At 38.4% G+C, this 22,681-nt stretch overlaps 1 protein-coding gene and 1 long non-coding RNA gene across 3 annotated transcripts in view; one reads left to right on the plus strand and one right to left on the minus strand.

The window, feature by feature from the left end:
- On the plus strand, window positions 1-20,565 carry GSPT1 (G1 to S phase transition 1). 2 transcript variants are annotated; one of them, XM_068206827.1, is made up of 15 exons: window positions 4-439; window positions 10,208-10,255; window positions 10,630-10,671; window positions 11,413-11,640; window positions 12,654-12,687; window positions 13,160-13,237; window positions 14,535-14,715; window positions 15,079-15,233; window positions 16,208-16,348; window positions 17,093-17,186; window positions 17,521-17,601; window positions 18,179-18,352; window positions 18,784-18,873; window positions 19,205-19,373; window positions 20,074-20,565. In XM_068206827.1, the coding sequence occupies exons 1-15, from the start codon at window positions 139-141 to the stop codon at window positions 20,124-20,126; spliced, it is 1,869 nt and encodes a 622-aa protein (XP_068062928.1). In that variant the 5' UTR covers window positions 4-138; the 3' UTR covers window positions 20,127-20,565. The 2 variants fall into 2 exon arrangements, with proteins under 2 accessions (XP_068062927.1, XP_068062928.1); XM_068206826.1 differs by lacking the exon at window positions 20,074-20,565 and having other exon boundaries at window positions 1-439; window positions 19,205-19,459.
- The window catches only part of LOC137483603 (uncharacterized), a 26,153-nt gene continuing 10,099 nt past the window's right edge, over window positions 6,628-22,681 (minus strand). Inside the window, exon 2 of the long non-coding RNA XR_011004554.1 lies at window positions 6,628-8,013. This is a non-coding gene — a long non-coding RNA (uncharacterized lncRNA). The remainder of the gene's footprint in view (window positions 8,014-22,681) is intronic.

A 22,681-nucleotide genomic window follows, 5' to 3' on the forward strand; every position in this document is an offset into this window, starting at 1 on the left:
AGGCCACACTGCGCTCGCGTCGGGGCGGCGGAGCACACGCGGAATCGGCGGAGCGAGTGCTGAGTCGGTACCGCCGCCGGCTCCCCCCTCACCCGGGAGACGCTTCGGGGCCGCGGAGCCTTGTGGGGCCGCCACAAAATGGAGGCGAACGGGAGCGGCAGCGGGAGCAGTAGCGACTCGGCTCCCGACTGCTGGGACCAGGCGGACATCGAGCCGGGCAGCGGCGCCGGCCCGGGCTGCGCCCCGCCGGCCGCGGAGGCCGAGGCGCAGCAGGAGCTGCTCGGGGCGGCCTTCAGCCGGCAGCTGAACGTCAACGCCAAGCCCTTCGTGCCCAACGTCCACGCCGCCGAGTTCGTGCCGTCCTTCCTGCGGAGCGGCCCGGCGCCCGGCCTGCCGCCGCCCTCGCCCCCGCCCGGCCTCCCGCCGCCACCGCCGCTCGGTAACCGCGGGGCCGGCACCGCGGAGGGCGAGGGAGGCAGGGAGGGATGGGGGCCATGTTGGGAGGGCGCGGGGCGAGCGCGGCGAGGGAAAGGGCCACGCGGGGCGGGCGAGGAGCCGGGCCGGGCGGGGGTCCGGCCGCGGGAGCAGCGTCCGGCCGCGGGAGTGTCTCCCCAGCGGGAGGGGCACGGCCGGGGAGCCCGGCTGGGCAGCGGCCGGCGGGAGCGCCGCCCCAGGCAGCCCCGCGTTGCAGGGGGCCCGGGCGGGGGAGGCACCGCGGCTCCGCGGGCCGTGGCTCCGCGGGCCGTGGCTCCGCGGGCCGTGGCTCCCCGGGGCCGCGCCGGGCGCGGGTGCGCTGCCCGGGAGCAGCAGGACCCGGCGTGCTCTGGCTCCCTGCGCGTCCCGTGTGCGTTTTGCTGGGACCTTTGCTCGCAAAGGGTCGCCCATGGTGGGGAAAAACCACGTAGCTCTGCTCTTCCTATAATATATAAAAAAAATATAATATATGTAATATATAACGTGTAACTCTAGGTGTTGTCGAAGATTTTGGAGGTAATAAATTTAGTGTTGCTGGGGAGAAAAGCACTGTTTCAGCCACCAGTGGCTCAGATGTATCTTAAATGTCTTTTTGAAGATTATATCAAGTAATTTATTTTTTTTCCTAACATAATGCCGATAAAGGATTAGTAGGGAAGGGAGTTTTGTCCAGCTGGCCTCAGCTAATGGAATAACCTGAAATTTACCCTGGTTTTGATTTCAAAGGATCTTTGTGTGCACAACCAATGTTTATACTAGATTTACTTTGCATATGGCAGGTTAAAGGTGAGCTACTTTTTCATTTTCAGCTCCAAACTGAAGATTCTTCCAAACATCAGACATGCTGCTTAACTTTGTGGTAGTGTTTTATTGTCATTCCTGCAGCTAAGGAGTTTGAGATCTTCCTAATTTTTCCTATAATTTCCTGTATCCCTGTTGGCATAATATGAAGCAAGCTAGTGTTTCAGGTATTTATCTAGTAATTTAATTTCACTAAAGACACTACTTGTTACATTATGTTGGCCTCATTTTCTGTTGGTTGTGGCTTATTTTTTATTGTATTTTGCCTTAATATATTAATTGGTCTTGATCTCCCTAGTATCTAAATTTAATAGTTGTTAACAACTAAAATCTATAACTTTTATACATGACACTTGAATATTTTTGTAACAGAATATTAACCTGCTCCTTATGTTAGATTATGTGTTCTCTACAGCTGTTCAGCACTCCTGATTTTTAGCACAACTTGTAGCTCATGTACTGTGCAGGCAAGTAGTGTCTAAGTGCATTAAAATAAACTCCAGAGAAGCCATGGGCAGACTCTTGAATTCCATTTACAATGAAGGTATATGGTAAAGTTCACAGATGTAGAGGTAGACTGGGTAGCTTGGGGCTGGGTGCACCTTTGACTAATCTTCAAAATCCATTCCTGTATTGCAGATATTGCAGACTGAATCAAAGGTTTGGGTTTTTTAGCTGTGTAACCAATATTGAAAGATTTTTTACTGTTTCGAATACTATTAGAATAATTTTAATTTTTTTTCTTTCTCCTGTCTGCTTTTTAAGATTTCATCTAAGGCATTCTATAGTTAATTTTTTTGGTAGGAATTCAAACTACATCTCTTCACCTACTCATTATTCTTCACTCTTCTTTTCCCCACTTTTTTGCTACTTCTGCAGTCTGTGATGAGCTTCTTCTTTCCAGAAATTAGGGATGGCTTGAAAACGGTCTGATCATCTGGAGTGATCAGGATAGCTTTGCTTTGTGTCTTCGTTTCTGAGTACATTTCCTACATAGTGATATAATCTACCTGGTTTGAATTTACCTTGATTGCTATATCTTCTTTAAGGTTTAGGATTTTGAGTTTCTCTAAGTAGCTTCAATATCCCTAAGATTAGGCAGACAAAAAGCTGCAGTTAAGAATTCTGTTTCTTTCCTAACTGGAATACTGTCCTTGCTGGGTGCTCCTCCGGGTCTGATGCGCTTGGTTACAGGAGGTAATTGACAGTCTTCTCCTTGCAGATGTTTGTATAAGGTGACAACTACTTTCCTGGCTGGAAGAACTAGGTGGAGCTTGCTCTGGAAATAAGTCAGAACAACATGTGATTAGACAATGGTGCTGAATAGGTTACTTTTCAGCAACCCAGTTTGCTTTTGTTCCCATAGGGAACTAGGTGCTCTGTGACACTCATTCTTCATTACATAGTTTGTAGTGGGAAGAACCTAAATTAGCCTTGACAAATCTAAACCTTAAGAAATCTAAAAAGTTGAGTGTCACTTGAGGAATTTCAGTGGCCTAAAGTTAAGTTGTAGTAATGCTTTTCTTCTTGGAACTTTCTCTTGGTGGGGTTTTGTTCAAGTTGTAATTCCTTAGTAAATCAAAGACCATTATGGATCAGGATAAATGTGTAGTAGCAGCATGGCATATAAAAATTCCACAGGACTGATTCCATTGTGTGGCTGCAGTGTGTAATAGTGTTTCCTTTCATGCATGCTAACTTAATGTTTATAATAATTTGAATAAAATTCCTGTCATTTATGTTTAGAGCACAGAAGGAGCACTCTCAGAAGCCATTTATGGAATAAGATGTTCACTTTCTAAAACTGGGAAACTCCTGAGACCTGCATTCCTAATAGCTTACTTTAAAAGTGGTTTACACATGCTTTCATTTGATTGGAAATTGTATATTAGGAAGAAAGCTGACTGATGTTTACCACCAATATAACTTATGCTCAGAGATAATTTCATTCCAAAATAATTCTGAAACTATAATTTGATTATATGGGAAAAGCATATTATTTACATTTTTGAGCCTAAGGAATATACTAAAACCAGTTGTTCTAAATGTTGTAGCTATGAGGACTTGCATTTATCCAATTGTGTCCAAGTCAAACTCGTTTGTGTAAAATCTCTCTTTGTTGGATTCTGTTGGAAATGTGAAATGAAGACTTGTAGGTTTTCTGTCTGTGACAGCCACGGCTGCAGCGCAGTTACGTGCCGGGTGAACTGGGAGGGAGTCACAGACATGTTGTACTTCTGGAGGGACTCTCTGGCAGTTGCTGGACTAGCAAACTCAACTAAATTAAGGCCATGTGTGATAATGAAATGATGGTAGATTGTGTTAGGGCCTCTAAACATTCATAGTCACAACTGTGCCTTGCAGCTTCACTCTTTAGCTTCTATGACTTCTTTTTGTACTATATTCCATTGATTTTGTAGATGTATGTAGCAGAAAATTACATTTTTTGTTTTTGTATCAAGGCATGCTTCAGAGGGAATAGTTAACACCAACCTCCAATTAATAAGATTTCTAATTTTTTTTTAATTGGGTATGAGAGAATCAAAACATTTTTGAAAATGCAGCATCAATCTGCATTTTTGTGGTTCAGTTTTTGTCATAGTTCTTGAGTAATTACAGGATTCTTGGTAAAATTTATCACAGCTTCCTTGTATGGTCTTTATTATATTTTGTGTTAGTTCTTCTTTTCAGAAATAATTTTGAAGTATTCACTGTTGAATCTGCTTGGAGCAGGAGACTAAACTAGCTAACTCCTGGGATCCCTTCCAACCTGAATTGTTCACTGATTTGAAGTATGCAGTGGTAGTAGCAAGAGTAAAAGCATCATTAGTATGAAAATAATAAGAATGAAAAGTGTGACACACAGCACTGGGTGTAAGGAAAGCATTTGTCCTTTTGGTGGTATTAGGGCTACGTTTAATTTGGTCCTTCTCTTGACCACTTCAAATGAATTTCTAACCCTAATGACTACAGTTTAAACAACTTGCCCCTACAGTCCTGAGCCAAGCAAACATCTGGCTTAAGATTCAGTGCCCCTGTTTGCTTCACTCCCTAAATATCCTCACTTGCCTGCAGTAGTCACTTCTGAAACAGTTGCATTCAAGCAGCTGGACATCCTCAACCTTCAAGTGCTGTAAATAAATGGATATAGCATTTTTCTTCCTGCTTTTCCCTGCCCTCATTTTTTCTGACCTTGTAGTAGCTGAGACATGCATATGTCAGTCAGACACAAGAGGTGGAGTTTCAGCATCATCTACTTCAGTTCTGAAACCTGGAGTTTCCAGAGCAGGATGATGAGTTCTCTCTACCACTGTGTTCTCCAAAGCCTGGTATCTCATTTTACACTGTGAGACTCTTCATCGGCTCAGTCCTCAAGAGACTTCACTTTGCATGTGAACTTGCTGAGAAAGGCTTGTCCAAGACTAGTAGCCCACAGTTCAAGAAGCTGTTGTGTTAAAGCGTTACACGGTTTTCATGTCAGCCTTGGAGCAGCCCTGTGCTGATGATTTCCTCACCAGTGCTGATAGTGTTACTGTTAATCCTTCAGAACTGCAAACTTGGACTGCTCACATGACAGCAAATCAGGGTTGTATTGTCAGTGCCAGTATATGGGATAAATTCTTCTTATCTGAAAATCTTGATTTGAGTTGGCACTTGACTATCTAGAGCACTCTTCTGTATCAGCTTCTCTAGACAAGTGAGCTGTACAACCACTTCTGAAACAGTCAGTGCAGAGAAAGGCTGGATGTCTTGGCACTGACAGGTGATCAGATGCAACATACCTGTGTGATGCACTCAGGGTGCCAGTGTGTTACACAGATGTCCTTTGTCTACATCTAAAGTGTCCCCAGGAAGGTGGCCAGGATTGTGTTGCTCCTCTTAGAATAATTCATCACCCTCGTGGCCTTGCATGACTAGGACACACAAAGCCCTGGGAGTCGGCTGTGCGCTGCATGAACTGTCCTGGGGGCTGAGGCAGCCTGCTGACCATGTGTTTGGTGCTCTGCTTTGGGCTACTGCTTCAATGTGTTTGAAAGCATGATGTTATCTTAAAACTTGATTGCTCTATCAAAATGAACGCAAAAATAAATTGGGATAATTCTTGGATTCTATTTATAATCTGATTTTACAGTTCCATTTAAAGAATTTTGGCATTTTTCTTCTGTTCTGTGATGAGAGATATGCAAGGAAAAGAAGTAGCGGATTGTATGAAGCTAAGATAGAAAGATGGTTTTACTTTGTGTTTTTTATTATAAAGGCATAAAGTAGTCATAATTTAATCCATTAAATTAATGACTATGTTTTGAAGAGGTCTATGGAAAAATGACAGTGATTGTATTTCATTACAAAAGTTAGTTTAGGACAGGAGATGCAATACTAAAATATGACTCATACTAAAGATACTGGGTTATGAGAGATTTTTGTCAGAGTGGAATCCTGAACTGTTAAAATACTGAGCTTGGTTTCTTGATTATCTGTCTTAAAAATCAGGTTATCAACTCAGCACAAATACTTGACCTTAAGCAAAAGAGGACTTCAGTATATTCCCTGAAAATCCCCATAAGCTTTCTTAAACTTAGTTGTTAAGAAGCATGTCAAGTTTAGATAAGATAAACTTAAGGTGTGTCCTCACTGGAGAAGGAAGAAGGTGGGTCTTTACTAAGCTAACACATAATGAAATCCTATGAATATGAAACAAGTGCTAGTTTTTTTTTTGTGAGTTTTACAGAGTCACGTCAAACTATTAAAGCTGCTTTTGCTTTGGTGCATTTTAAAAACTGATGTGTCCACTGGTGAAGCTGGGGCATAGGCTATAAAGCAGGGCAGGGAGAAGGACATAATTTTGGGTTTAACTTTCAAATCAACTGCCTTACAGTGAACTCCTGAAAACCTTTTCTTTCTGTACAATTTAAAGTATTGGATATAAAGCACTTTGTTTAGCTTTATTTGTGCTTGACGTAATTTTTGTGTGTTTTGTTATCTAAGAATCTCTTGGGGCTTTTTTTATTCTGCTTTTCATGCTGTGTGTGTTTGATGCGGACTTATTTTTTTTACTCTTCTGTAATTCCCTTTATGCTTTCATTTAAAAAAAAGGGGGGGCAAACATCTGTTATGTAATGCATGAAAACTGTTGAGACTGTATGACTATTGTGTAAATATGTGCTGAACTCAGGTATTGTAATTACACATACAAAAAGGTGATGGGAATCCTAAGGTGTGTGTCATATGTTTCTTCACTCTTCAGGAATCCTTGTGAAGGAACTTGATACCTGTATTAGAAAAGCAATAACAAATTCACTATACAGGTATCTAAGTTTTTAGATAAGATGTTTATTTCAGGCTGAATTTGCCTTTTCTATTTTTTTACTTTTTCTTTTTTTTAATCTCTCTGCGGTGTGGTGCAGAGTTTCATTAACTCTGTAGTCTACCCCAGTTGTCAGGTTCCAGTCCTGTCTGGGTTCTTATCACTCCAGCAGCAGAGCAGGCTGGGAGCTGAGTGCTGCTGTGTACTGCACCAAATTTATGCCTCTCATCAATTCTGTGAAGGCATTTGTATTGTGGTTCAGGTTTGCTGCTGAGGAATTACCAGTTAACCACTGGGCAGTTCTTACTTGTGTGGAGACCTTTATCAGCTTTTTCTATGCATCTGGTGAACACTGAGGTTTGTGTAAAGACGGAGGTTGTCACTACTGCTTAGCAGTTGAGTTTGACTTTAATTTGTGTTTTAACCACTCTTCTAATATTGGTTCCTACTTTGCCAGCTGTACCTGTTCTAGATATGAAAAACTTGATACATTCTAATATAAATTTAATTAAAGAGCAATTTTCTGTTGTTTATCTACAAGCATTCTAATATGTCAATGCTGGAAAGTTCGTGGCTTACAGTATTTTAAAACAGTATTTTCAGAAGTTGGATGATAACTTCAAATTTGTTGTAGTTGTGCAGCTTTGGTTATTGTACAAGAAAAATGCCAACAAGTACAAAATTTAGTGTGATATGCAACAAACTCTTCAGCTGTAGTAGAATGCTGTGTGAATGAAGTAGGCAGAGTGGATTCTTTAGGACATGAGATGTATTTTGAAGAGATCAGTCACTGTGTTTTACAAGTTGTGCAATTTTGGACTCTGTATTGGTAGTGTACATACTCTTCCAGCGAATTTTGCATTTAAAAAATCCCCACAATTACCTTTTCCAGACAAGACTCTGAATTACATAATGTCATGGTCTGATGGTACCAGTAGATAAATGCAGCATCTGTATCCATTTTTGCCCTTGGCATTGCCAACAGAGACATTCCATAAAATGTCCTAAGGCTCTGATGTTGAGCAGGAGTAAAGATAAGCCACTCACTCCATGTAATACTGCGGATAAGGTTGCAGCAGCAGTTCTTGACTTAGGGCTTGAAGGAGAGATGGAGATGGTTAGGTGTAAAATCCAACAGCTGCTTGTCATGCGTAAATCCAATCATTTGAGGCATTAAAAAATTGGCGTCACTTAAGGCATGTCTTGACTTTAAAACCAGATTTCCTACAAAGTATGTTTTGAGTCCCTCTCATATGAAAGATTCCTGTCTGGATGATCTTCACAAATGAGGTGACAGACCAAAATGCTAAGGAAGCAGTAGGATTGCATCCTTCTTTTGAGATGATGGTCTTAAGGCACATTTCAGGCAATTTGTTCACTTCCACACAGAGTATGGTAAATATGAGCCTTTGTCTGAAATAACCTGACATAACCTGAACTTGTTTATCAGAAGTAAACAATTACTGTGGTGACTGTTTATTTTTGTGACTCAGAGCATGTTAGTTTTGAAATTAGGGTTCTTTATTTATTTACTTGGTTTCTTAACAGTTTGTTTTGTTTTTTTTTTTACTGAGTGGTTTATGTTTCTTTCTGCTCTGAACAGTTTATGTTTGATACAATTCAGTGTCCTCTTCCAAAGCATGTCTGCCACTTTTGTACCAAAGCAACCAGAGTTTAATAAAAGGCTCTGGTTATAGCTGAATATCTGTTGCCCCCTGGTTGTGTACACTAGTACTCTGCAGCATCCATGCACAAGCTGTGTTATTGACTCTCGTGTGCTAGACCTGTACAAAATTTATAGAGGGGCCTTTTTTCTACTTCCTCTCTGTTGGCTGTGAAGAAACTTTTTTCCTGTGTGCATACGTGCTGTATTGCAGACCAGAAAGTAAAAACTGAGTTTATATGAATGCTGTTGATTGACAATATATTTCTCAGAAATTAACTAGCTCTCCAACCACTCACAGAACTTCTGTTCCAAGGCAAGTGCATTAATACTGCCATTTGATACATTTTTCATTACAGACAAAGTTCTGGAGTGAAATCAAAAGCTTGTTGAAATGATCTTATAATTAAAATATTTATGCATCCCAACCACAGTATGTGTGAAATAGCCAACAATCTTCTGATGTGCTACAAAATGGAGGCTTTAGGTTCATACCTAGATTTTGTGCCACCTGCTTACCACACTCAAAAATGGGCTGCTTGGTGTCTTTTCCAGCTGCCAAATAGGAATTATAGATCATTTCATTAAAAGGATCTAAGGGTATTGTATTCTTACACTTTTACTGATTATATTAAATCATTCTCTTCAAGTCTGGCAGGTTTGTTTTCAGGAGTGTTGCTCATGTCGGATCCAAGACAGGAGTGCAGGGAGTGCTTTCAGTCAGGCATTGCTGTGCCCCCTCCCCGGTTTGCTGCTGGCCACTGGATGTTGTGCTGTGACCCACATTCACCCTGCCTGCAAAGCCCTGTCCTCTGGCCCCCTGCCAGCTCTCCCGGCGCTGCTCCACTTTAGAGAAGTCTGCAGTAAATACGCAAACAGTGCGAAAGCAAAGAGGCTTAGAATCAGGTCCTTCTCTGTATGGCTTTGTTCTTTTGAGGGGATTTGTTTCATCTTTAGGTCCCATCATGCGTATAGAGCAAGTGATGCTCTAAGATCCGTGTTCAGAATTCAGTTGAAGGAGAGCTGGAGTACAGCTAAACAGAGGGTATGAATTTTGTATGTGGTTGAAAAAAAACATAACTTGTTTCAAAGCATTATGAACTTACACCAAGAGAAAAGTAAACAGGTTAAGGTTTTATGTATAGTTATAGAAGGCCCCTTGGTCATGTGAAATAACGTCCCAAAACATTGAGTGGTGCAAGTGTTAATTGCAATGTATCACTCCTAGTAGGTTTAATAATTAGTTACATCTCAGCATAAAATGTAGTGGTATGGTTTAGTGCATGAGAGGGTTGAGTAATTTATCCAAAAAAACATACTTATGGCTTTGATAGATACACCTGACCAGTGAGATTGCCCTCCACATAATGGGACTGTGCTCTGGTGTTGAAGAGGACTGGCAAACTTACCAGACATCTGAATGAATTTATCATCTCTTGATTTAATAACTACAGCATATGTTAAGAATTTGTTTTTAAGAGCTTGTTTCTATTTTCTACTCAACATTTAGTGGAAGTGAGGCACAAGAGCAGTGTAGACATGGCTGTAAGCAGCTGCTGGCAGACCCTTTCCCTGCATTTGTGACACCACATTGTGTCATTGGATACAATGAAACTGCTTTGGTATTTTTAAACACCGCTAACACCAATAGCCAGCCTGCTCAAAAAGGATGGGCAAGTAAAATACTGTGTATAGAAAAATTGCTTGCTTTAAGTCTATCTTTCCATTCAGGAGGAAAAAATGGGTTGTTTTTAGAAGTGGTATATTATTTTCACCATGTTTAGGCAGTGTTCTTTAGCAGTATCTGTGCTTAGAGGCTGTGTTTAGTACCACTTGGCAGGGAGGGAAGTGGTTATTCTTTCCATACACTTCTTGCAATAAAGTTGGGAGATGGTCTTTCATGGCAAACTTTGGAAATTGGTCACTTCATTGTACTTGAAAAGATAAACTTTTTTTCTCTGCAGGTGCACCTGTAGAGCCTTCTCCAGAGGAGCAGACAGCCTCTTGTGAAGGTAAGCATTTTTGTATCTTCATTACACAATTTTTTCAGAAATTATTGCAAATAAGCTCTTTTCAGTCTCTGTGAGCCTTTTCCAATCTTTGTTATTCTCATACTACTCTTGTAAGGCAATGTAATTATCTGTATTTATTTACAGTTTCATAGGCAGTTGGGAAAGGCTCATAAAGTAGCTTATGGAAGATCATAAAACTAGCATGAAGCAGAATTTTTGAAATGAACCTGTATATTAAAAAGCTTTGGCAAGTGCTAAAACATCTGAACTATCCTTTTATTAATTTAGTCACTCATTTTCCTTTGTTCTTGATTACTGTCATGGTAGGTATGTGTCTTTAATGATTCATTTTTCTCCCTTTTTTTGTCTTCTAGGTTCAAATGCTGCTGTTAACATGGAAATTTCAGAATCTGTTGGTAAGATGAGAATTGTTCCTTTTTACTTGATAGTACTGTAATGTACTACTACAGTGCTTTTGCTGAATCACTGCAAACAAAATAGTAGAGCCTTTACCCTTACAAATAGTCCTTAGTGTACTTTGTTGTATCTTTATACTTGGATGAGGAAAGAGGTAATTGAACACTAGTATGCATTGAGACCTGAAACTGGATTGCTTGGACACTGTAAAATGATGAGTGCTTTATTAAAAAAATAATTTCATATTATCAAATAGCTCCATTAACATGTGTGGAATGGTGATTAGCAAAAATTTTAAAGTGGTCAGTAATGTGAACAATCAGAACATGGAAATTGTATCTTTCTAATTGTTTTTATATGGCTTATGAGTGAACTTAAACTATAATCCCTCTCCTTTGCTTTCTAAGCATATGGTCATGTGTGTCTGTGGATTCAGACTACTGTGCTGGTCTGAGTGGATCTTCAGATTTGCTTTTGCTTTGTAAAATTGTTGCCTTGTTAAAACAGAAGTTTCTGTATCCTAGATTTCTTTTGTCAGCACACAAGCTAGCTTGAAAGCTCCTGGTATTAATAATTTCAGAAACGAGCAGCAGTTGTCCCTTTTTCTATGGGAAAATGTTAACAGACGTTAACAGTAGTTAAAGCCTTGAGATTGTGCCTTTGGGACAGGGGCTTTCCCCCGGGGTAATTCTTTTTCATTTCTTTATCTATATGAATATATCTAATTGGTTCATTTTTAGTGGAAAATGGAGAGACAGAAATGTCCCCAGAAGAGTCGTGGGACCACAAAGAAGAACCCAGTGAAGCAGAGCTAGGAGGTGGTCCTGCAGGGGATGCGGGGCCTTCTGAAGAGAGCGCTCAGGAAATGATGGAAGAGGAGGAGGAAATACCAAAACCGAAATCTGTTGTAGCACCTCCAGGTGCTCCTAAAAAAGAGCACGTAAATGTAGTATTCATTGGACACGTAGGTAAGTTTTAAGTGACGGTGAAGTAGTTGGATCTGTCTGTTGTGTATTACCTAGAACTCAGAGGATTAGAAATTAATGCTGTTCTTCGTATTCACCATGTCTTGAGGCTCACAGGAGCACTCATTCTAATGAAGCTGCTCTGGAAAAGGAAAAATTTAAAGGTTTTCAGGGGTAGAGGGCCAAGGGTAGAGTGTGTTCTCTTGGACACAACAGTGCCTGTGTTCATGATTTCTCAAGTACCTGCTCCTGTTGAGTGCTGAAGTGACACATCTGTGTTTATGATCTAAAGAACAAAATCAGAAAATTGTGCTTCTTTTCTGCTTATTTTAAATAAAAAGGGTTCTTGCTATTAGATTCAAAAATTATTATTCTAAATACCAAAATGTGTAGGGTTACAGCAATATATTAACATAATTCATGGTTAAAAGAAGCATTTATAGCAAAATATCTTCATTTAATAGTTTCAACAAGCTTCATAAAAACTTGGTTGGTGTCAGAAGTAGAGAAGAATTATTGAATCACAAGTTATACAGTAAATTCTGTCTTTTTGTTTCTGTAGTTACTTTCCACCTTAAAAGTACTGCAATTTCGGTCCTTGTGTAAATTCAGAATGGAGTCACAGAAAGTAGAGGGGCTGTGGGCAGAGGTACATCCCAATATTGAAGAGCAGCCCACACAGGTTAGGGACAAGGGATAAAGGAAGCAGAGAAGGGGACTTTGCAAGAGCTTCCCACACTCCTGACCCTGGCTTTAGCTGGATCACTGCTTGGTGAGGGGTTTTTGTTATGGATAATGCTGAATTGACATATATGAAAACAGCATGTTCAAAATTTGGTGTAATTTAATTGATAACAAATTATAATGGGAACAAAGGATGGTGCAAGATGCTTTCAAAAACTTAAATTATGGTTCAAAAAATAAATCCTTGGGAAACAAACTAGGTGAGTTAGTTCATAATGGTCTGCTGTTTCTAGAATTGCACATTGTTGATTACTTGAATTAATTTTTTTTAGATGCTGGCAAGTCAACTATTGGAGGACAAATAATGTAAGGAAACTTAAATTTTAGAGTTCCTGTTATTGTAAATTAAAAAACGCCAATTCAAATAAGTAATATTTTCTTTGTGGCTTTAATCAGCATATGATAATACTTTTATAACAATGTTTCTATCCCTGTCAATTGAGGTACTTACTGTCTTTGGAATTTCTTAATTCCAGCACATTAATGTTATTGCTATAGGATTTTCACTTAGTAGAAGCAACTATGCAAAAGCCAACATTATAAACTTTTTTAAATTAATCACTTTTTTAGAACATGGCTGTTTTTCTTTGTATTTTAAAATGCAACTTGAAACTGCTTTATACTATTGGTTAAATTTTGTCCTTTCTGTGAAGATTTAAAAAAAAATTAGGATCTTCATTTCCCAGTCATAACGTGTGGGGATTGTATAAGTGTGTAACTATTTGGAAATCCTTTTCTGCTTTGTGTAAAATTGCACTTTTATTTTCCCTCTTCTTAGGTATTTGACAGGAATGGTTGACAAAAGAACACTTGAAAAATATGAAAGAGAAGCTAAAGAAAAAAACAGAGAAACATGGTATGAACTTGATGAAGATAGTATCACACTTTACCCTTTACTGCAATGAAACTGGTTTTAGTCTCTGTCCCAGTTGCCCTGGCTTCTTCCAGGCACGATGGTGCTCTTGTCCTGGGTGGAGTTTTTGTGGGCCTCCTGTTTGGTTTGGGTTTTGTTGTTTTTTGGTTGGTTGGGCTTCGTGGGGGCAGTGTGTGTATACAGCACATGTAGCAGCCTGATTTCTGCTTCAGACAACTCCTGCAAAATTGATTTCAGTTTTGAAAGCTTTCTCTTTTTGGCTGGAGGATAAAAGGGGTTCAGAGGGCTCTGGAAAAGGAGCAGTTAAAGACTTCCTTAGGGGCAGAGCATCCTCAGGGGATGGGCATTGACCTGAACTCACTGAATTATGTGTGAGAGAGGGGAATAGAAAGGGTGACATAGTTCTTTTCACCAAGCAACCATAGTCCAAGCAGCATCTCTTCAGACACCACCCAGTCACTACAAAACAAAAGCTAAGGATATCTACAGGTTGCTGTTAATGGTGAAACTATTGCTGTGTTAAACCAGTTCAGTGGAGTTATTACCACTGCTCTATCCTTAGTAAGAGCATTTTTTTTCTTCTTTATATTCACTGGTTTTCACAAAACCTGACCGATCAAAGTATTTTTTTTTAATTTCAGTTTATCTAACTGAAAGCTAACTTGTTGGCACCCAGGGGGAAAAATTATTAGGAGGGGACAAGAGTCTATATAATGAAAATCTGTCAAAGATAGTGTGAATAAAGATGGTGTCTATTTCATAGCCAACTTCTGCTTAATATCTATCAAAGATAGTGTGAATAAAGATGGTGTCTATTTCATAGCCAACTTCTGCTTAATATGTGCAAATAAATGAGAACTAGTAATTATAATTTCTCAATTATGATATATGCAAGTAGAACTAATGTTTTAGTTAATTATGCTGAGAAGGAAAAATTGTTTTGTATTTGATCCTGAGATGTTTCTGAGACTGAGGCAAAATTTAAGTTATTTGAAGTTAGATCTCAGCTGAAGAACTTAGAAAATGAAAATTGTTTATTAGAATTATTAAAAATTAATCCTTGTAGATGTGTGAAGGAGAGCTGGCAGTGGGCTCTGCAGCTCACTGTACACACAAATCAGTAAAGTATTTCAAAGACCAACAGTGACTTTGCATTTAGCAATACTGAGCTGGTTAAAATAAGTTAGCAAAAATAAGGTCTCTTATGACTAAAAAATTATATATAAATGTAATAAACATCAATACAACAATAGAGTCTTTGGGTTGGGATTTTTTTTAGGTACCTTTCGTGGGCCTTAGACACAAACCAAGAAGAACGAGACAAAGGTAAAACAGTAGAAGTGGGTCGTGCCTATTTTGAAACGGAGAAGAAACACTTCACTATTTTAGATGCTCCTGGACACAAGAGCTTTGTTCCAAATATGATTGGTGGGGCTTCTCAAGCTGATCTTGCTGTGCTGGTAAGGACAAATCAGATACTTTTATTTTGCTTTTGCTGTGGAATTAGGCTTCTGGTTTTTATTTTTTGTTTACTTCTTTATTCTTTTGGTTACTTACAGAAGGCAGAATTTTCAAATGTTACATTTACTGAGATGAGTGAGTTTTGAAGTAATTTAACAGCTTCTTAAAACTGTCCACAGATGTCATGTGGTTTTTTTTACATGTCAATGCAGAAATTAATGGGTAATACTGAGAATATACCAGTGCATTTTGGAAGCTTTTACTAGGTCTGACTACCCAAATTTTTTTGAATAAGACAGTATTATTGATTGTTCTGTTGAGAGAATTGTAGAGCCTTTATTAAAATATGTATCTTTAATTAGGTTATTTCTGCAAGAAAAGGAGAGTTTGAAACTGGATTTGAGAAAGGTGGACAAACAAGAGAACATGCCATGTTAGCAAAAACAGCAGGTGTAAAGCATTTAATAGTTCTTATTAATAAAATGGATGATCCAACTGTAAACTGGAGCAATGAAAGGTGAGTTTAATTTTAAAAACTAATCTTCATTGACAGATAATACAATAGAATAATTCCTAGGTAATTTTTGTATCCCATTATTGCTGAAAGAATGGTTGACTGGTGACCTAAAGGCAGAGGTTTTAAAACTGGCTGGAAAACCAGAAGCTCAGTGCCTAGGACAGTGCTTCTCAGTTAAGCTGCAAGTTCTACACTCCCAACATTCACTGTCAACTGCCTGGATCAATGCAGACATACCTAACAAACCCCCATGCATTCTAGCATAATTTAATTGTTGACTTGGAAACTTTATACTGAGCCTAAAAAAGGAAGCAATTGTATTTTCAGTAGTAGAGTTTGCCAGAGTTGTCAGAGAACCTGTTGTGTGTTCTGCCCAGAATTGTGGAAGTTTTAGTGGGAAGCTGTGAGGGCCTGTGCAACCTTGGAATGTCAGCCTGCTTCACTAAGAGACAAAGGCACACCCAGTTCTCTGTCTTGGTCTTGCCCCAACCTTCTGACATTACTGAATTCACCCCAAACTGAGAGGAGGCAGTGTGACAGAAATAAATAGCACGAAACCTCCAGAAACTGTAGGAGATTGGAGGAGACTGAGCCAGCACTGAAGTGCCAGCCTGGAGCCTGATCTCAGGAGGTGTCTGCGTGGTCTGTCCTGCTGTGCTGGCCTGGATCTCTTGCTTTAAGCAGCTCCAGCTTGTGCTGCTGCTCCCCAGCCCTGTCATTGAAGCATAGGGAGAGCACTGATGGTGCTTTATGGAGCAGAGGAGTGAGGGGGAGTAGGGGAACTGACAATACCGAGCTGTGCTGGAAGGCTGGGGAGAAGATGCAAATAGGCCTCCAGACCTTAATTAGGCTTGCTTGCTGCTCACACAGTAACTTAAATGATGGAACTGAAATGTCTGCATGCTTTTTAAAGCACAGGATTATGTTATGCTGGCATAAGTGGAACTTACCTTGATCTGCTTGTCATTTAATAGATATGAGGAATGTAAAGAGAAACTGGTGCCATTTTTGAAGAAAGTTGGCTTCAATCCCAAAAAGGACATTCATTTCATGCCCTGCTCAGGACTGACTGGAGCAAACCTTAAAGAACAGTCAGAATTCTGTCCTTGGTATATGTATGTATCTCAAATTGAGCAACTTGAATAATTGCTATATTTCAATAAAAGTAAATGCTTCAGTGAAGCTGAGAGGTAGCAGAGCGTGGTATGTTGTAGCTGTGTGCCAAAGTGCTTGAGGAAATACAGCCAGAGCAACAAGAACACAGCCATGCAACGTGCCAATGAAAAGCATTTGCAAACTGCAGAAGATTATTAGTAAAATATTAGCAGTGTTCTTTGGCTGTGTGAGTGCCTTACGAGCACTAGAATTTGCCAGTGATGCTGCAGCCGACGTTGCTAGAATGAGTAATTGTTTGATGTGAACAGTTTGCTTGAAGCTGTATTATAATTAGGGACAAGCCATGTCTCTCAGTGGATGTCATGTTTTGCAATATTCAGTGTACTTTAAAAAGAATCAATGGAAATCACATTTGGACATAGCTTATGGTTTTGTATTTCCAAAATATATTTTGGTTGTACATCTGTCGTGAGTCTCAAAGGAATAATTAATTTATGTAAAATATGCCTGTAATGTAACTTAAAAACATGCATTTCCTATGTATTAGTATGTTGGTTGGGGTAAAGTGGACACTGCTGATGGGATCTTATAATACATTTAGCTGTCTTAGAGGTCATTTTTCTAAATGATAACACAATGAATATGATTCCTTTTGTTGGACTGCATTTATCCATTTTAAGTAATCTTTTTTTTAAATGGAAGGGTGCTCATGAAATTGAAACAAATGCCTTCTGCTTTTTTAGTGGATTACCATTTATTCCATACCTGGATAATTTGCCAAACTTCAACCGTTCAGTTGATGGACCAATCAGGCTGCCAATTGTGGATAAATATAAGGTACAGATTAAAATAATAATATAGAAAGTATAAAGAGGCTGTTTTCAGAAAGCAGTAAATGGACTATTTACTGTACTTTTAGAGGGTATCTTTCTTCTTTGCTAATGTTACATTTCAACTGTAGAATAGAGGAGAGAAGGGGAAGTAAATAATTTTGGCATTATATGAAACTCCTGAAATCTGTAATCTTTCATGAGAACAATTTCCAAAATACTAAGTCTAGCAGTGCTAGATATTCATAGAGTTAAGTAATCAAACTCAGAGATAAATAATAAATAGTGGACTCTTTAGGAAAATGTTTTCAGTTGCTATGTAATGATTTCTTTTCGTGAAGGACATGGGCACTGTGGTCCTTGGGAAGCTGGAGTCGGGCTCTATTTGCAAAGGACAACAGCTTGTGATGATGCCAAACAAGGTATGGTAAGGTTTAGACATTTAGAAAATTTACTGCCATAAAAAAAGAGCTTTGTTCTTAAAGATACTCATTACTTTAAATCAGAAAACATTCTGTTGCTCTGTTGAACACAACTAAGCTCTAACATTTTACATGGGTGATGTTTCTGGGCACAGTGGTTGTTGTGTAGCTCCTTAGCAGTCAGAACTTCGGTTGTCCTGCCTTAGTAAACTCAGTTGCTGGACTACAAATTATCACACTTAACTGGATTTTATTTCATGTTTGTATAGTTGGCCCACTAAGCCTTTTACCTGCTGTGGGTTAATATTGCTCAAGAGTTTATCCCTTTCCTTTTTTTTTTCTTTCCCCCAAAGGGAAACAGGAAGAAAAACTTGAAAAAGTAAAAAACTTCTTCTAAAAAATTCAAATATTAGTAATTCATCATTCAAATATTTTAAATGTTCTGAAGCTTGACAGAACCAAATATAATTAACTTAAACTGTAATGGAATTATTTACTGAAATACTGTTATATTACAGTTATTTTGTACCTGACTAAAATATTCACAATGCAAAACTATGTTTTTGTTTTCTTTAAGCACAATGTGGAAGTTCTTGGAATCCTTTCTGATGATGTAGAAACTGACTCAGTAGCCCCAGGTGAAAATCTAAAGATCAGACTGAAGGGAATTGAAGAGGAAGAGATCCTTCCAGGATTTATTCTCTGTGATCTCAACAACCTTTGTCATTCTGGACGCACATTTGATGCCCAGGTAGAATAAGAACATTTAATTGCTGTGTAGAGGTGTAAAAATCATGGAAATATTTTATGTTTTGCCAAATCTAAAAATCTGGTAGTTTCAAGTTTCAGTTCAGATTTCTTATTCACTGCCATATCTCTAAATGGGCAATAATATATATACTTAACACTGACATCATTAATTTGAGTTTTTAAAATACAAGTTGTCTTGAATGTAACTTCTCAATGAAGCTTTAGATACTTATAATGGTGAAAGCAAGACCTCATCAGGCCAGCTCATCAGGTTTTTACTTCCATATTATAAACTTAGAAAATTCTGCTCTTTGACAAAAATTTATGTGTATATTGTTCAATAGACTTTTTAATATAGTTCTGCATTGATTATTCTCTGTTCTTTTGTAACTGAAATTAGGAAAAATGCACTTATTTTGAATTGTTTTACAGATAGTGATAATTGAGCACAAATCCATTATCTGCCCAGGTTATAATGCAGTGCTGCACATCCACACCTGTATTGAAGAAGTTGAGATAACAGTAAGTGTCATTTTAAGTTGTGATGTGAATAGGAACAATCCAGTTGTTGGATGATGAGTTCCGTCATGTCATACGCCTGTAGAGTAGCTAAAGCAACAAATTATCCAGCCTTGAATGGAATTCTTGGCTGTGCCCTAACACAAACAAAAATGGCTGTAACTGTTAGCATAAGCCCTCTGAAAAGTGGTGTATGTCATGACTGAATAAACAATGCAAACTTTTCCATGTACTTGTTTGTAAGTATGTTCTTTCTTAGACCAATTCTGTTTGTTTGTAAAGAAAAACAACCCTTACTTTTGCACTCGCAGCTATCATTTTTTTTCTTACACAGGCCTTAATCTGCTTGGTAGACAAAAAAACAGGAGAAAAAAGTAAGACACGGCCCCGTTTTGTGAAACAAGATCAAGTCTGCATTGCGCGTTTAAGGACAGCAGGAACGATCTGCCTTGAGACATTCAAAGATTTCCCTCAGATGGGTCGCTTCACCTTAAGGGATGAGGGTAAGGCTGCTTCAGCAGCAGGTACTGACTGCTGCAAAAGCTTACTTGGACTCAGAGCCACATGGCAGTGAGGTATTAAAATACTGGTATCCAGTGGAAATCACTCTCTGGTTAACAATGGAAAAGTAAATCTAAGCAAATTGTTGTCATTGTGCAGAATCCTTGCTAGTAACAGAGAGACAGTTTTATTTGAATAATGTACAGAAATATGCATTGTGAAACAAAAGACTGGATTTGAAAAATAACCAGCAGTGCTTTTTCCATGTGTCCTCGAACGTCCACCTACAATATGAATACCATAGTTTCACTTTTTAAAGTTGAAAAGTATCAGGGGGGTTGTATGTTGGGCTTTCACATGCAGACCCTGGTAAACTCACAGATTTGTGGGATGCGTTTAAAATAAATTATCTGAAAAGTAGTAAACAGATCTGGTAGTGATTCTGCCTTGCCTTCTCTTTAGATGAGTGTAGAAGCAGGCTTTCCAGAATCCACAGTGTGTTCTTTGCTGTCAGAATAGCAGGCTTACTATTTCTGAAATTTTACTGTGCTTTTAAAATACACTGATGCTACAACATAATACTTCATTCTGTGATTTCTGATACTCAAGAGCCTGTATTTTGGTGCAAGTTTTCATGTTCTTGGAGATGTCTACATTCCTTTCACAGTAAATATAACTCTTCTGTTTGTCTCCTTGGTTTAGGTAAGACCATTGCAATTGGAAAAGTTCTGAAACTGGTTCCAGAGAAGGACTAAGCATTTTTCTCAATGACCCTGCACAATACTGTGAGGAAAATCGACTCAGCAAAAGCCTACTTCACACCGCCGTCTTATTTTCTGCCCATTGATAAACTTCTCCCCATATTTTGCAAAGACAAATTTCACAGCAAAGGTCCACATTATGTCAGCTTTCTCATATTGAGAGCTCTGCTATGCCACTGTTGAATTTTCCCAAAAACAATTTTTTTTTCTCCCAAATTCTGCTTCCTTGGAAAGATTCGGCAATAGCTTTGTAAGTGATGTGGACATAATTGTCTATAATTATGAAAATCTAAAGGATTTTTAATGTTTAATTTCCCCCAGCATCTATATTAAGACCTCTTTTTTCCAGGCAGATCATTCAGAGTGTGCGAGTGTGTGTGCACATGTTACAAAGATGACTACCATGTTAATAAACTATTCAATTTGAAATCTTTTTCGGTATTGGAATTGCTTTTGAATAATGTTTTTTATCCAGATGTAACGCAGTTGCATTAGCTTTTTAACTTCCCAGTAACCCAGATATTTGGTTACTTGGACTTTTCTAAACTCCTCAGCCTCCACACACACAGAGTTTTAAATGAGGCAATTGGGCACTCAACCAAGTTTGTATTAAAATAATTAGGTTTGCCCCTTCCCTTTCTTGAATGCATTCTGGAAATTAAAAAACATTCATGCAAATGTGGTACCTTCATTAGCTTTACATTTGTTAATATCTTCAGCAAATTTAGGTTGACCTAACATTGTTACTAGACACAATAAGTCAATTTTGATGGCTAGAACTACATATTGTGTCTTTATAAAAATTCAGCATTATTAAATTCTTAACTGCAGAAAATGCTAACAACCAGTAAATCAGCGAAACTTGCAAAAATAAGAGAATCTGTGGCAATAGTGCCTAGTAGTATTTATAAGAGCTACATTTTGTGGGAGAACTGGGCCAATTAAAAAAGTGCCAGTTACATAAATTACTCAGTTCACCCTGTCTTTAATTTAGAGGGCCAGATAATCCTTGCTGTTTTAAAGACCAGTCTGAACTGAGAGGGAGAAAGACTATTTAAATCCCTAAGAGTTTGCACATACTGAAATATGGGAGGGTCAGAATCAAGCACAGTCTGTAAATTTTTGCATATCAAAAAGCAATGTAAGCTTATGAGGACCAGTGAAGTTTTTTCTTGAGAAATTAAAGCAAAACTGGTTCAAAGTAAAGCTTACTCAGTACAACTTGAAGGAGCTGCATAATAAAACCTTATTTAGCTGCACTTTGAAAATGGACTGTCTGCAATTGCTGTCCTGATTCTACCAATCAGGATGAAGGCTAAGGGATTTTTTTCATTTTCCAGATTATTAGTAGTAATTATTAAAAGGTATCTTCTGAGCTTCTTCAGAATATCTTAAACTAAACATTCTCAGCTGTAAAATTGGTGAGCCCATCTTCTCCCCCAAAGATTTACAGTCTAGTGACTGTATCTGAATTGAAACTCAAAACTGAAACAGATTTACCTTTTTTTGGATTTTTTTTTTTTTTTGGTTTTGTTTGTTTCTTTGTAACTGTGGAACTCCCATTCATTTCACTTACAGCTACATTGTATGGACAGAAGAAGTTATTGTCCTTCAGTTTCATATGACTACACTTGTAGCTACCGTAATGCATGGAATTTAAATAAATTTTATTATGTCTGCAAATCTCTGGGCTTTTATTTTTTTGGTGAATCAGGGTTTAAAAAGTAACTTTTTTTTTTGTTTCTACCAAGTGAACAAAACCTACAGTTCCTTGGATCTTAAACTAATGAAGAAATTAAAAGCGAGGGAAACTTACTGTCTTGTTCCTATTCTGGACTGACAAGATTTCCTGATATCTGACTGCTTTCTTGAAGTAAGCTCATTGATTTGAAATTTGCAGCAACCATTATTGGGGAATAGTTACAGTTAGATTCCTAAATTGCTAGGACCTTAAAAAAAAACAAGTTTTAAAGGCATTGAAGTGTATCTGAAGACTACATGATGCTCCAGCATCAGTTTTCCACTGTTGAGTAAACTTAACGTGGGATTTTAAAACTTCATTATTTTGAGGCTGGACTGAGTATTTAATATTAAACTGAATAATCACCTGGTGGGTTGGAGTATCAGTAGATAGAAAGTCAGTATCTCCATTATTCATACCATCTAGTGCATTTGATTGCCATTTCCATAATTCCAGTTAATGTCACCTGGTCTGTAAATGGAGAGGTTGTATTATTATAAATTCATTAACAGAATCCACATTATGCAATTAAAGATATTCCTATCCTATAGGAGGTTTTTATTTGGGTATAAAATATTTGCATTCTATAGCAAATATATGAAAATGTAAGGCATAAATGTACACGAATTGGCTGCATTTTGGGTAGAAGAGCTGGAAGTACATTGTATTTGAATAGTCCTCAGATTACATCTCAACTTTTTCATTTCATCTCCATTCTACATTTTATAGTCCCATTTTTGCTACTATTAAATACAGCTAAATCTAGTTGAAAGAAGACAAAAAGATAATGTGGCTTTGTTGGAAATAA

Source organism: Anomalospiza imberbis, chromosome 16, assembly GCF_031753505.1.
Source record: "Anomalospiza imberbis isolate Cuckoo-Finch-1a 21T00152 chromosome 16, ASM3175350v1, whole genome shotgun sequence".
NCBI lineage: Eukaryota > Metazoa > Chordata > Aves > Passeriformes > Viduidae > Anomalospiza > Anomalospiza imberbis.